Source organism: Ailuropoda melanoleuca, chromosome 16 (assembly GCF_002007445.2).
Source record: "Ailuropoda melanoleuca isolate Jingjing chromosome 16, ASM200744v2, whole genome shotgun sequence".
NCBI classification, from domain to species: Eukaryota; Metazoa; Chordata; class Mammalia; order Carnivora; family Ursidae; genus Ailuropoda; species Ailuropoda melanoleuca.
Window position 1 is genome coordinate 45,819,856 of NC_048233.1, and position 13,571 is coordinate 45,833,426.

General features: G+C 51.5%; 1 protein-coding gene across 8 annotated transcripts in view; it reads left to right on the forward strand.

The window, feature by feature from the left end:
• MICAL2 (microtubule associated monooxygenase, calponin and LIM domain containing 2) overlaps window positions 1-13,571 on the forward strand; it is a 177,956-nt gene that overhangs the window by 143,395 nt on the left and 20,990 nt on the right. For all 8 annotated transcript variants that reach the window (XM_034645367.1, XM_034645368.1, XM_034645369.1 and 5 more), the window contains 2 exons: window positions 4,624-4,807; window positions 8,737-8,918. In XM_034645367.1, coding sequence (XP_034501258.1) covers window positions 4,624-4,807; window positions 8,737-8,918 — 366 coding nt within the window. The remainder of the gene's footprint in view (window positions 1-4,623; window positions 4,808-8,736; window positions 8,919-13,571) is intronic.

A 13,571-nucleotide genomic window follows, 5' to 3' on the forward strand; every position in this document is an offset into this window, starting at 1 on the left:
AGAGAGGGGTCTGGAAGTAGAAGCTTGAGAGGAGGGATTTCCTCCCTGGCATAGCACTGAACCCCGGAGACCCCGCTGTAGCCTTTGGCCCAAGCCTTGGGGGGAGAAGAAAGGGGACGAGGATGTCTGTCTTTGGGGCTTTTACCCTGGATGAGGTGTTGGTCAGAGAAAGCCCCAGCTTCTTTTTTTTCCAAGTCTCTACCTCCCCCCACCCCCAACCCCTCCACTGATATCTGGGCTCCACAGTGAGAGACCCCACTGTCCCGAGGGCTCATCGGTCAGCCCCGTCCACCGCTCCCACCGTGCCACCAGCCTGAGCCCTTATCCCGTTGCACCCCTCGACCCTGCTGGCCAGGTCAAAACTCTCTAGGAGGAGGGAGGATACAAGCAGACCCCCGGGTGTCCCTCGAAGGTTTGGGCTGGTCCCCGAGGTGGTGCCACCCCAGCCCGGCACAGCTCACCTCTGCTGCCTGCAGCCGCCCTGTCCCATCAGCTGCTCTCGCCAGCCTCGCCCCCTCTACCGGCCGCGTGTGCTCAGCCTCTAGTTCTCCTCTGGGTTGTCATGGCCCTTTCCCTGGTCTCCCCGTCCCCTCCTCGTGGGTCCTCCAGTCCGCCTTCCACTCAGCAACCAGAGCGATCCTTCTATGAGGCCACTCTGATGATGCCAGTTCTCAGCCTCCAGACTTTCAGGGGTTGCTCTTGGAGGGAAGAGTGCCACTCTTCACCTTGCCTTTCAGGGCCCTTCCTGGTTCCATGTCAATGAAATGATGTTCCACTGGCTTCTTTTGTATACTCTCCTGCCCCCCAGCCACACAGACATGGTTTCTGCTCCCATGCAGCTGGCAGGGCTCTCCCTCACTGCTGTGGCTCCCAGGGGTCCCTCCCATGGAGCACCATCTCTCCCTCTTCTGTCCAGATCCTACTCATCCTTTACCCACTAAAATGGTGCCTTCCACCTGAAGTGTTCATTGTACAGAAGTCAGATCTCCCTGCCTTTCTGCTTTGTCTCACGTTACTTTTAGATGGTCTGCCTGAGAAGGCAGCTATCTGTGAATATGCCTCATGTCCGCCCTGGGACGGGAAGAGACCCTTGAAGGTGGAGCATGGCTGATTCATCTCCAAATCCCCACCACAGGCCTGGATCAGAGGAGGCCAAGCAGCATCTGTTGACTATACAGGCCTCCGTGCTCCCCGCTCAGGCACACACACCTGTACTCAGGTGTAAGCCAGGTGTAGAGTCAGGTCTTTGCTACGGTAATTCTGTGTGATAAGCCTCCCGAATTTCTGGGGTTCGTAGCATCTATTTTTCTGGCTCATGGGTCTGTGGGGTTGGCTGAGTAGCTCTGCTGTGGGCTGCAGGTCTAAGGGTGGCCTGGGCTCCCATGGGGTTAGTTGGGTAAGGTTTCAGATATGCTCCATGTGCCCACAGTCAGGGACCTAGGCTGTGGGGATAGCAGCCATCTGGGACAAGCTCTTCTCATGGCAAACTAGCAAGAGCGTGGGTGGATTAGCCAAACAGCAAGGCCATTTGAAGCCACTGCTCACGTCACAGTCACTCGTTTCCACTGGGCAAAGCAAGTGTCACAGCCAGGTCCCATGGCAGTTGGGCAAGGAAGCATCCCTACCTCCCCTAGTAGGAAGGACTTCAAGGTCACAGAAAAACACAGCTCTGTTATGCAGAGGCTGTGAAAAACAGGAACATAATTCAGCCCAAACTCCCAGAATAAAGGTCATGCACATTGGCATCCATGGGTCTGTTCTGCTCACAGCCATATAGATGGATCCCTGTCCACTGATGTCTCAATCTCTCTGTGCACCTGTTTTTTCATCAGCAAAATGAGGATAATAATACTTGTCTAGAAGTTTCTATGAAGTTTAATAGACTTACTATGCGCTTAACACTTAAAACAGTTCTCCATAAAAGTGCTCAATAAAAGTAAGCTGCTGCTGTTATTATTATATTATTACAGCTACTACGACATAGCATCCAGTTACACCTGTTCCCCCAGTGCCTCCCACGCACAGCTGCACCAGTGCAGAAGTACGTATGCCGGGAGTGGCAAACTGGCCACCCACTGGCCGCATCTGCCTAGAGATGTGTTTTGTTTGACCTACACGATATTTTTTATTTTTTTTTAAATTTTTTTTTAATTTATTCGACAGAGATAGAGACAGCCAGCGAGAGAGGGAACACAAGCAGGGGGAGTGGGAGAGGAAGAAGCAGGCTCATAGCAGAGGAGCCTGATGTGGGGCTCGATCCCATAACACCGGGATCACGCCCTGAGCTGAAGGCAGACGCTTAACCGCTGTGCCACCCAGGCGCCCCACACGATATTTTTTAAAACATGAGGCATTTCACGTAAAAATAAAAATGTCTTGAGTCATCTTCATAGATAGTAAATATAATTAGGGAGTAGCTAGCCTCCTGCAGGTGGAGGTGTGAAGAGCCCAGCATTTAGGGGTTGGCTCGGAGACAGGATGCCTGAGATGGAGCAGCCAGGGAGGCAGCGAAAGAACCGGGTCGCCGGAGCAGGGAGGGGTGAGGGCAGCAGCAGCTGCAGGAGGACCCCAGAGCTTGTGAATTGGACTTAGCAATAAGGAGACCACCGGGGGCTTGGGAGTCATGGAGACACAGGCAGGATTGTAGGAGATTGAAGAGTTGAGTGACAGAAGGTGCACAAGTAACGAAAGTGAGCGTAGCAAACTCTTCCAAGATGATTGGCTGGGAAGGAGGGAGAAGAGGAAGAAGGGTTGGCTAGGGGCCAGGCATGGGAACTGGGTTAAAAATGGTTTTCTTAAAATGGGAGAGGCTTCAGCAAATTGCAAATGCTGATGGAGAAGGTCATAGAAAACATAGAAGTCTGTGGCATGGGGAAGAGGAGGTAATGATCCTTGGAGGAGGGTTGGTGAGGAGGGAGCCAAGTGCACGTGAGGGGTCAGCCTTTGAAAGGAGAAGGGACACCTGGCCCACTGTGACCAGAGAAGGGGTCACCCAGCTAGTTTGTAGCCAAAATGGAGCTGAGCCTCAGGCGGCCTGTTTTGCTTACTCATTCATTGATTCATTCAACAGGTGTTCATCGAGCATCTACTCCCTACCAGGTACCATCCTAGCAAGAAAGGAAACAGACACAAATCACTGCTTATGTTCTAGTCATGGGAGAGAGGTAACAAAAGAGGAAAATTATGGCGTTTGTTAGAAGGTGGTGATATGTGTTATGAATAAAAATAAGGAGGAACAGAGAGGGCTGAGGGCACAGGTTGCAGTTAAAATAGGATGACAGGGTAGTCCTCATGGAGAATGTGCCATTTGGCCAAAGACTTGAGGTAGTGAGTGAGCGAGCCCTGTGGGAAGCTGGCCAGGGATAACGTCTTCTAGGAAGAGACAAGAGCGGTCCACGGGGCTGAGACGGGAGACAGCGAGGTGGTCACATGGTCAGAGCAGACAACGGGACAATAGTGGGAGATGAGGTCACGGGGGCCGCTGGAGGGTGTTCAGCAGGGGAGCATGGTCTGACTTATATTTAACAGTTACTGGGGTGGCTGTGTTAAGAAGACCAGGGGGCGGGGGGAAGTGTGGCAAGAGGGAAAGCTGGGAGACCCACAGAAGCTGTTTCCATAATCATGGTGGCTGGGGCCAGGGTGGTAGCAGAGGAGGTGATGACAGGTGACTGGATTCCTGACCTATTTTGAAGGTGGAGCCAGCAGGATTGGCTGATAACTTGAGTGAAGAATGAAAGAACAAGAGAAGTCAAGGATGCCGTGAAAGCATTTAACTTGAGCAGCTGGAAGGCCAAGGTCGCCATTTACTGAGATGGGGAGGGCTGTGGGGGAAGCAGGGTCGGGGAGCGGTGGGGCTGCAGAGCTCCACTCGGACATGAGTTTGATGTGTCTGCTAGACATCCACGTGGAGATGCCAAGGAAGCAGTGGGATAGAGACGTCTAGATTCAGGGGAAATGTCCAGGTTGGAAATATAGATGTAGGAGTAAGTCATTGTTATCTAGGGTTTTTTGAAGCCAGGAGACGAGATGAGATTGTCATGGGCATGAGTAAGAGAAGAGATTCAAAGACAGTCCTGGGGCCTTCCAGTGTTACCAGGTCAGGGGGAAAAGGTATACCTAACACAGAAACAAAAAGGAAAGGAGAGTAGCCAGTGAGGAGAAGGGAGCCAGGCTGTGCTGTCCTAGAAGCTGAGAGGAGAGCTATTTCTAGAAGGAGGGAATGAGCCTCCGGGTCAAATGCTGCTGATGTGTTAAGACAAGAATGGAGAAGTTGCCACCGGGTTTAGCAGTATGTTGGACATTGTGATTTTGACAATGGCAGTCCAGAGGCTGGTGGGCCTGGGTGGTCCTCGTGAACATTCTAGGACCCTCTATGGTATTAAACGAGATGTGTGTGTTCATGCCCTGTACACAGAGGTGCTCTGAATCCTGGTGCATCTGGTAGGCTAAGTGGTAAGAACAGAGGATGAGAAGGTCAGTCTTGGAGTATCCAAGTAGACCCAAAGCCTGCTGCCCTACCTACCCCCCACCCCCAGCAGCCTGTGCAAGCTTCTGGAAGGGAAGCAGGTACCCTGCCGGTCCTGTTTATTCCCATCATCTCTCTAGACCCTCTTCTCCTCCCAGCAGATGAGCCAACCTCCCCCAAGAAGCCCAAGAGTGTTCTGGAGCCAGAGCCCAGTGATGTGGAAGGTGAAGCCACCTCTCTCCTGCCCTCGGAGTGGACCTCAGTAAGGATCAGCCCTGGGGAGGATGTAGTTGGACAAGACATGATGGCTGTGTGTGTCCTGGTCACCAGTGATGACGGCAGGTATGCTCAGGCTGCTGCAGGATGGGGACAGAAGAGGGACTGGACAAGAGTGACAGCATTCAGGGACTGGTCTCCTCTCCACTCACTGACCGTATGACCTCTCTGTACCTCCATGTGGTCATCCATAAAATGGGGACAATGGTAACACCTGTCTCATGGACAATTGTAAGGATCTAACAATTAATATATGTTAGAACATGTAGACAGTGCTTGGCACATAGCAAGCACCGGAAGTGTTAGCAGTTGCTGCTTTCTCAGAGAAGGGACAGGCTCTGGCCCCACTGACTTCTCCCCAAAAGGCAGTTGTGATGTAGGCTGCAGCGAGGGGTGCCAGGTGGCTGTCACTGTCACAGTAAGATGTAAGATGGCGACGCCTGGTGATGGGGAGGCTGGGCTGCAGACAGGAGAAGGCGTGAGAAGTGAAACCCCACTGCCCTAGATGAATATTTCCCAGAATGCCATCCTTACCGCCCAAACCAAAACCACCTAGAGTGGTCATTAGGCGTGCAGACTCCAGGCCTCCCCCAGACACTGAATTCATTCAGGAGGTCAGCTAGCAAGAGGCACCAATTGCTCAGTACGTACTAGGCTCTGAGGACACAGCAGAGACCAACACAAGACAAAGGCTTTGCCCTCACAGGGCTCTCATTCGAACTGGGTAGACAGTCAGCAAACAAGTAAATAGTTAAGAGGAAAAATATCACATATGGTCCAGGTATAACAGTAAAATAGGAGTCTGTGATGGTGACTAGTCAGCTACTTTTGATCGGGTAGCCAGGAAAGGCCTTTGTATCAGTTATCTGTTCTCACAGTCGTGCTGAGTAACAGCACCCCGACAGCGACCACGTATTCTCACTGTGGATTCTGTGGGCCAGCAATTTCAGTCAGGCTCAGTCCTGCGGTTCTTCTGGTCTCAGTGGGCTCCTGTGTGTTTGGGCCAGCAGGGTCCCGCCTCTAGAACATGGCTAGCTGTCAGCTGGGGTGCCAGGAGGCTACTGGGCCATGGGTCTTTCATTCTCCAACAAGCAGCCCATGCTTATTCACATGGTCCTGTGAGAAAGCACAATCATGCCGAGTCTCCTGAGGTCTTGGCTCTTCTATCACGTCTGAATGGTCACAAGGCCAGCCGGGATTCAAGGGGTGGGGAAATTGGCTCCACCATTATGGGAGGAGCTGCAAAGATCCACTGAAAAAGGGTGCGGCGCCAGGAGGGGAAAGATTGCAAGCCTTCTTTGCAAAGAACAGACCACAGCCTCCTGGAGGTGACATTTTAGCTGAGAATTGTTGACAAGAAGGGACAGCCATGTGAAGACTGAGAAAATGGCATCCAAGCAGTGGAACACCAGTGCATCAGCCCAGGGCACGTGTGAACCTGATGTCTTCTAACGTGGCTGGTACACAGTGAGGGGAAGAAGAGCAAGATATTAAAGCAGAGAGTACGGCAGGAATAAGGCTGAGTAAGACAGGGCAAGGAGTTTAAACTTTATTCTAGATCTAATTGAAAGCCATTAGATAATTCTTAAGTCAGGGAGTGACATCTTATTTATTTCCAAAGATCAGCGGGCGTTAGAATGGAAACTGGTTGGGGCAGAGGTGGGTGGAGGTAGAGGCAGGGAGGCCTGGTGGGAGCCTGCAGGGCAGGTAAGAGACGAGGGACTTGGACCAAATTTGGGAGCAGAAGAGATTTACTGATGAACTGAGCATAAAGGTGAGAGAGAGCCCAAGGGTGACTCCCAGACTTTGACCCAGGTGACTGCATGAAAGGAGCAGTCATTTCTAGAGTGGCCTTGAGGAGGACAAGGTTTTGGGGAAGGTGTAGGTTTGTAGAGAAAATCAAGAATTCTCTTCTGGACCTGTGGGGTTTGAGATGTCTACCAGATGTCTTTGCACAGTTGTCAAGCACACAGAACAGAGAAGTTTCTGGGAGGCAGGACTAGAGACAGTGACTTGGGGGCCAGTGGCATATAGAGGCTGTGAAAGCAAAGGGAGCCGACGAGTCACCTGTGGGGTAAGAATATCTCTTTGGGGGCGGGGGGGGGGAGGAGGAGGCTATCTTCTCCTTAATAAAGAAGAGCTGAGCCTGGATGAGGGCCCCAGGGCATTTGAACATTCAATGGGCAAGCAGAGAAGATGCTGGCAAAACCCACAGGAAGGAGAGAAACCAAGAGAGGTTGGGTTGTGGAAGCTGATAGAAGAAAAAAGTTTCAAGATGGAGGGTGTGGTTCACTGTTTCAGATAAGAATGGAGGAGCTGGAGAAGTGACCTCTGGATTTTCCAACAAGAGGATCGGAAACCTGACTGGAATAGGTGTGGGAAGAATGTGAGAGGAGAAAACGGATACTGCCGTGCAGATAGCTAGTTCATGAGGTCTGGAGCCTTCAGACTCTGGAAGGGGGGCCTGGGAACGTATGTTTTAGCAAAGCCCACAGGTAATTCAGACATACACGTCTGCATGAGCGCCACTGCCTTGGAGCACCTTAGCAGTCACTGAGATGAAGAGCAAGGCCCAGAGAAGGAGGCCCTGCCCCAGGTCTCACAGCCTTCTAGGCCTCTGTTAGGACCATCTCTATTGTAAGAGGCAGAAACCCAACGCTAGCCTAAGTAACAAAGCAAATACTTCAGTTCCTCTGACTGGGAAGTCCAAGGGTAGTCCTCTCTCCAGGCAGGGTTGGAGCTAGAAACTCAAATAGCCACTCTCTGCTGGTGCCCCTCTGCACTTCGAATTTACAACCATCCACAGGGAGGCTATATCCACATGTGGAACTCTTGGCTACGGAGGGCCGCAGCCCATGTCCATCAGTCCATGTCCATGTCCCAAGATCTCAAGGTAGACCTCCGATGGGTACTACTCGCATGGCACGCCCAGCTCTGGGACCCATCGGTGAAGAGCCGTGGGATGCCGTGGCCGGCAGGCTTGGGCACTGTGATGGATAGAGTCCACCAGGGCACACAGATGGGTAAGGAGCAGTGATCCAGTGGAAAGATGCATGCTGGACTTACATACACAGAGTAAAGAGTCACAGCCCTACTGGTTTGTGCCTTCCCAAGCCGTCCCTGCTGCTGAGGACACATTTCTTCCACTTCTCTGCCACATGAATTCCTACCCATTCCTACCCATTCCTACCCAATCAAGGCCCAGATTAAATACTCCCCCCTCCAACCCCGTAGCCGTCTCTTTTCTCCCACCCATTCCCACAGGACACAAGCAGTGCTGAAATGCCTAAAGTTTCAGGACAGGTCCTAAATGATAAGCTTGTTCTGCCCCAGAGAGCTGAGGAGTCATGCTCAGGGATGGCCGATGGTAGGTAGACCAGCTGTCCTGCAAGCACATCAGTGTAGGTTCATGGGGCTTTGTTCTCCTGCTTGGATCCACGCCGGTGTTTGTTTGCTAGTCCGTAAAGCACCACCAACTGGGTGCTTAAACAACAGAGACATGCTTTCTCATAGTTCTGGGAGGTGGGAGTCCAAGATCAAGGTGCTGGCAGGGTTGGTTCCTTCTGACAGCCATGAGGGGGAAGGATCTTTTCCAGGCCCCTCTCCTCACTTTGTAGATCGCTGACTTTGTGTTCATGCGATGTTTTCCTTCTCTGCCTGTCCAAATTTCCTCTTCCTGTAAGGACACCAGCCATATTGGATTAGGGCCCATCCTAGCGACCTCATTTTAACTCAGTAACCTCCTTAAAGACCCAATATCCAAATGTAGTCACATTCTGAGGTCCTAGGGGTTAGGACTTAATATGAAATTAGGGGGACACAGTTCAGCCCATAACCAAGCCTAAGGCCGGGGTTGGGGTACGGAGGTGACGAAATCACTCTCTCTGCCCCAGAGCACCGTGGTCTGCTGGAGGCAGTGACGGGCAGGGCACAGTGGGGGTGTGAGGTGAACTGCAGGGCTCCCCGCTCACCCACCCTCTCCTTCCTCCTTCCAGCTCCGATGCAGAGCCAGACTGTCCGGGCCGTGAGGCCTCCAGCGCACAGCCCTGTGAGGAGAGACCCCGGCGGCCAGAAGCCCCGCCCCTCGCAGAGCCGCTCACCAGGCACAGCTCCCTGAGAGAGGCCCCGACCAGGAAAGTCTCTCCATGGTGCCCTGAGGAGTCGCAAGCTATGCATGGTGAGCAGACAGCTTGCCTGGGTGGGAGACAGCCATGCTTGATCCTGGGACATGGGGAGGGAACAGAGAGTCCCCATGGCCAGTTTTTCCTCTCGGAAGATCCTATGACAGGTCCAGCCCTCAGGCTCAGAGGCAGTGGGGCTGGGGTATAAGTGGAGTGAGGGGACTGGACCTAGGCCCAGCCTCCTTCTCCATGAGAAGCTTTGGAATCTCAAGTGGGTAGGTGGCAGAGGGGTCTGACTGGCTGTTGTGTGTCCCAGGCTGGCAGAGATAAGGGGACCCCAGCAACCTCTTGCCTGGAACAGTCTCCTCTTTGAATATCTCCTTAGGGGCCAATCTGGCATTCCATAGCCACTAGGGAAGGATGTGGCTTAGCTGCCATTGGACCACAGGCAGCCGGGGGCAGCACAAGGCCATTAGTGTTGCCTGGGACAAGTGGAATGCACTAAAACTTTACGCAGTAATAAATACACTTCTACTAAGCACCTGTAATGGCTGAGGGTTTTCCCATACACAGCTCCATTTCAGCCTCAGAACGACCCCATGGGGTAGGTAAGCTCACCATTTAACCCGCGAGCAAACAGACGGTGTTTCCCCGAGGTCTCACAGCTAGCAAGCGGTGCGGCCCAGAGCCAGGGGCCTCCACACCCTAAAAAGTTGTGTTTAGCAGCCCAGCTTGTTTTAATAAAGGTGGCCTTGAATCGAATGCTTTGATTCAGTCAATAGCAGCTTGCAACCTCAGGGTGGGAAGAAGGAGGCTAACAAGCTTGCCACCGTGGGCACCAGCAGCTTTGGCTGCGCTGGGAGAGCCGGTGCTCAGCTTGTCCTGCACCTCCCCCTGGTGGTTGAGAGCAGAATTTCCACCCGAACCTGGAAACAATCTCACAAGGGTTGGTTTCCCAGGAAAACCAGGACTGGGGTTAGCCTCCTGAAAATTCTGTATTTATCCTCCCCTGTGACTTTTGGGTGTTTTTGTTTTTGAGGACAATTGTCATCAGAACATATTTGCTCAATGCCATTGTGGTGGCGTCTGGAAAGGCTTCGCATAGGCCGTGAACAGAACCCTGTGCTGTGCCCAGTGAGGGGCAGTCTGCCTCTGTTTGCTTTGCTGGGCCTCTGTCTCCCTGGCCTCCAGCCTCCTCATTTACAGATATGAAACCTGCCTGCCTTTCATCCCTTCCCTCCATTTCTCCCCGCTCCTCCATTGCCAGGGGATTTTAGGCAATTTACAAGAAAGACATAAAACAAAGTTCTACATCTCTCTATAAAAGGTAAATCCTCAAGATCAGGGATAAGAAAACGAGTTTAGGAGGTAGAGACCCCGGAGAGGCAGACCGTGGGCCTACGCAGTTGCTCTAGTGGAATCATAAATTTGATCCTGAGTTTCCTGGCAGCCAGAGTTAAAAAGGAAACACAATCATTATTCTCCTTGTTCATAAGAAAAACAACATACTGGTTTGCGGCAAGTTCCGGATCTCGTACCACTTTTCCTAGTGCTTCATGTCAAACAGACAGCACTGAGAGATGCATAAGTTCACGTCCTGGGCGAGGCTGTCTCGTGCAGCATCCCCGGCTGGCAGGTGAGGTCCAGTGTGATTCCAGGATAAGATACAGAGTAGACAGAGAAGTGGACAGACCGCATGACCTGCAAGCAACCTTTACTGATTTCACCTTTGTGCATCACATTTTTGGTCGTTGCTAGGCAGACCACATTGTAAGGTTAAAACCGCTGGTGCAGTCTGAGCACTGTGTTTCGTGTTGCTGGTTACTTTACCAAGTCATGTAGGGTTGATATCATGTTGGGCGTGTCAATGGAGCTTCATTCATCACAGTTTTCACTTGGATAAATGGCTCAGAGCAGAGCCAAGGGAATGCTAAACAAGGCCAAGATACGGCTTTAAGAGGACTCCTGGTTTGCACAGCCATGCTCATCTGGCATTACTTAGGATTGCCAAAGGGGGAGATGACCCCAAAATTCAGCAGCCTGTGAATGGATAAACAATTGTGCTATATCCATATAACAGAATACTGTTCAGTGTTAAAAAGGAAGGCAGCTCTGACACAGGGTACAACATGCATGTATCTTGAAGACATTATGCTAAGTGAAGTAAGCCAGACACAAAAGAACAAGTATTACATGATTCCACTTCTATGCGGTACCTGGAATAGTCAAATTCATAGAGAAAGTCGAATGGTGATGACAGGGGCAAGGGGTGGGAACGTGGGGAGTTACTGATTCGTGGGTACAGAGTTTCAGTTTGGGATGAAGAAGTTCCGGAAGTGGACGGTGGTGATGGTGGAACAACAGTGTGAATGTACTTAATGCCACTGAGCTGGACTCTCACATGGTTGAAGTGGGAACTTGCATGTTACATAGCGTTTCACCACGATTTAGGGAAAGACTTCTGGGACTGCCTTGGCTCACTGAGGAACCTATTGTATCCTCCAAGTTTGTAGCACAGAGCATGCCCAAGAGGGTGGCCTGAAATAGAATTTAAGCCCTGTGTTATCGAGGCTCAGTAGAAAAAGCTCAGTATTGCTCCCCCAAAACACCTAGTTCAGTGGTTCTTTAAAATCTTCTTTAAAAGGCAGATACCCAGGGGCACCTGGGTGGCTCAGTCGGTGGGGCGTCTGCCTTTGGCTCAGGTCATGATGTCAGCGTCCTGGGATCGAGTCCCATGTTGGGTCCCTGCTCAGCGGGGAGTCTGCTTCTCCCTCTGCCTGCCGCTCTGCCTGTGCTCTGTCTCTCTGTCTGTCTGTCTCTCAAATAAATAAAATCTTTTTTAAAATGTTTAAAAAATATATAAATAAATTTTTAAAAAGGCAGATACATAGGTTCCCACCTGTAGAGATTCCGATTCGGAGGGTGTAGCATGGAGCCAAGTATCTGCGTGTTACAGAAGCGCCCCGACGGCTTCCATGCAAGGGGGCCACGTCCTACACTTTGGAGAATCACAGAGGAGCGGCTTCCAAGAGGGTCTGTCCGGATAAGTTTGTTGTAAAATGCACACCTAAACAATTAAATGAATCGAGTCCATTGGGTTTGGGGCATAAACCAATTACAGCTGGGGGGGGGAGCAGATGGCCCCATCTTATTCGGGTTTAGAAAAATTGGTATTTCTCCTTTTTTTTTTCTGGCAATAATTTGACAACAGGATGGTTCAGTGACCTACGGGGCATACCGCTCGTTTGTAAAAAAGAAAATGATATCATTAGCATCATATGGCAAAATACTTACCCCTTATTCCTTTTGTAGTAGGTCATACAGTAAGATCGCCAAAAGTGCTCCCTGAAAATAAATATAAATAAAATATAAGCTGAAAAGGGGAACCAGGCTGGCTTTATGCTGCTCAAAACGACTGGATCAAGTCATTGCTACCCACCCTGTTGTTCCTATTATGGTAAAAATGTATGCATGTGTCCTATAAACGCCAAGAATGGAAAATTGCTTGTGAGTTTTAGCCAGTTTTAATAAGTTCCATTCCACGAAGTGAAAATGCTGAGGAGAAGCCATAAGAGCTTGAAGCAATGTTCTACATTTCTCGGAAGGTTCTCCAGCAGCTGATGGAGGGGCTAGCGTTGGTCAGCAGGAGGCAGCTGCTTTGGAGGCCTGACTGCCCCTGCTGCACACCGGCCAGCAGGGCAGAGCCCACCCTGCACCTGCGGGAAAAACGGGCCTGAGCTGGGGAGTGGGGGGTGAGGAGCCTGCGCCCATCCACACAGGCTCCCCCCAAACCCATGGACTCGATATGACAGCAAGCCTGTGGGACAGGGAACCCACCAGACAGAAGAGGCTCACATCGTCTCCAGGGACAGTAAGGGAAGAAGGGGAGTCAGGGATCTAAGGAGCTGGCGGATCTTGTCCCAAGGAAGTGAAGCCCCCAGAAGTGGTTGCCACCTGCACCCCACAGCCTGGCTGATGAGAGCTGACGCCCAGTTCGGAGCACTGGCAGGGTGTGGGATCCAGGCCTTCCTACCGAGAGAGGGCTGGGCCTTGGCTTCAAACCTTCCCTACCCCATTTTCCCACACCCACATCACTCCTGGGGCGTTCTTCGCGTCCACACCCCCTACTCCCACCTGTGTGCGCATTCAGGCATGCATGCAGTGCCCCATTCTGTCTCGGGTATGAAGGAACCACCACAGGGACCTGGAGCCTAAGGCCGAATTTGAGGGCCCAGTGTGGGAATGGGGTACATTGGCAACGCTCACACCCTAAATGGCCAAGGCCACCGTCTTCTACATGTGATGTTCATCTTGCTCGGCTAATTCTCAAGCCCCAGCGGGGTGGAGGGTCTTCAGTACACAGTCCATGGAATCCTGGCTCCCAAAGGGTTTGGGGGGCTTTGTGGGGGAGGGGGAGAGGAGGTAGAACTTTCTGCAGCTTGCAGGTTCAATGAGAGCAGGTCGGGTTATCTACTACGTAGATGGGACATTGATGTGAGACCAGCTTTGAAGAGCTGTTCTGCTAAGAACGAGCAAACAAGTGTGCACCAAAGTGTGTGCATATATGGACATGCATGTATACAAGTGTGCACATACACGTGTGCAGATGTACGTTAATTATGGGCGACTTAGAACGGTGGCTCATAATTTGAGGCATTTTCTGAATAATGGCAGTACCTGTCCCATAGCAGGGTCTCAATACATATTCG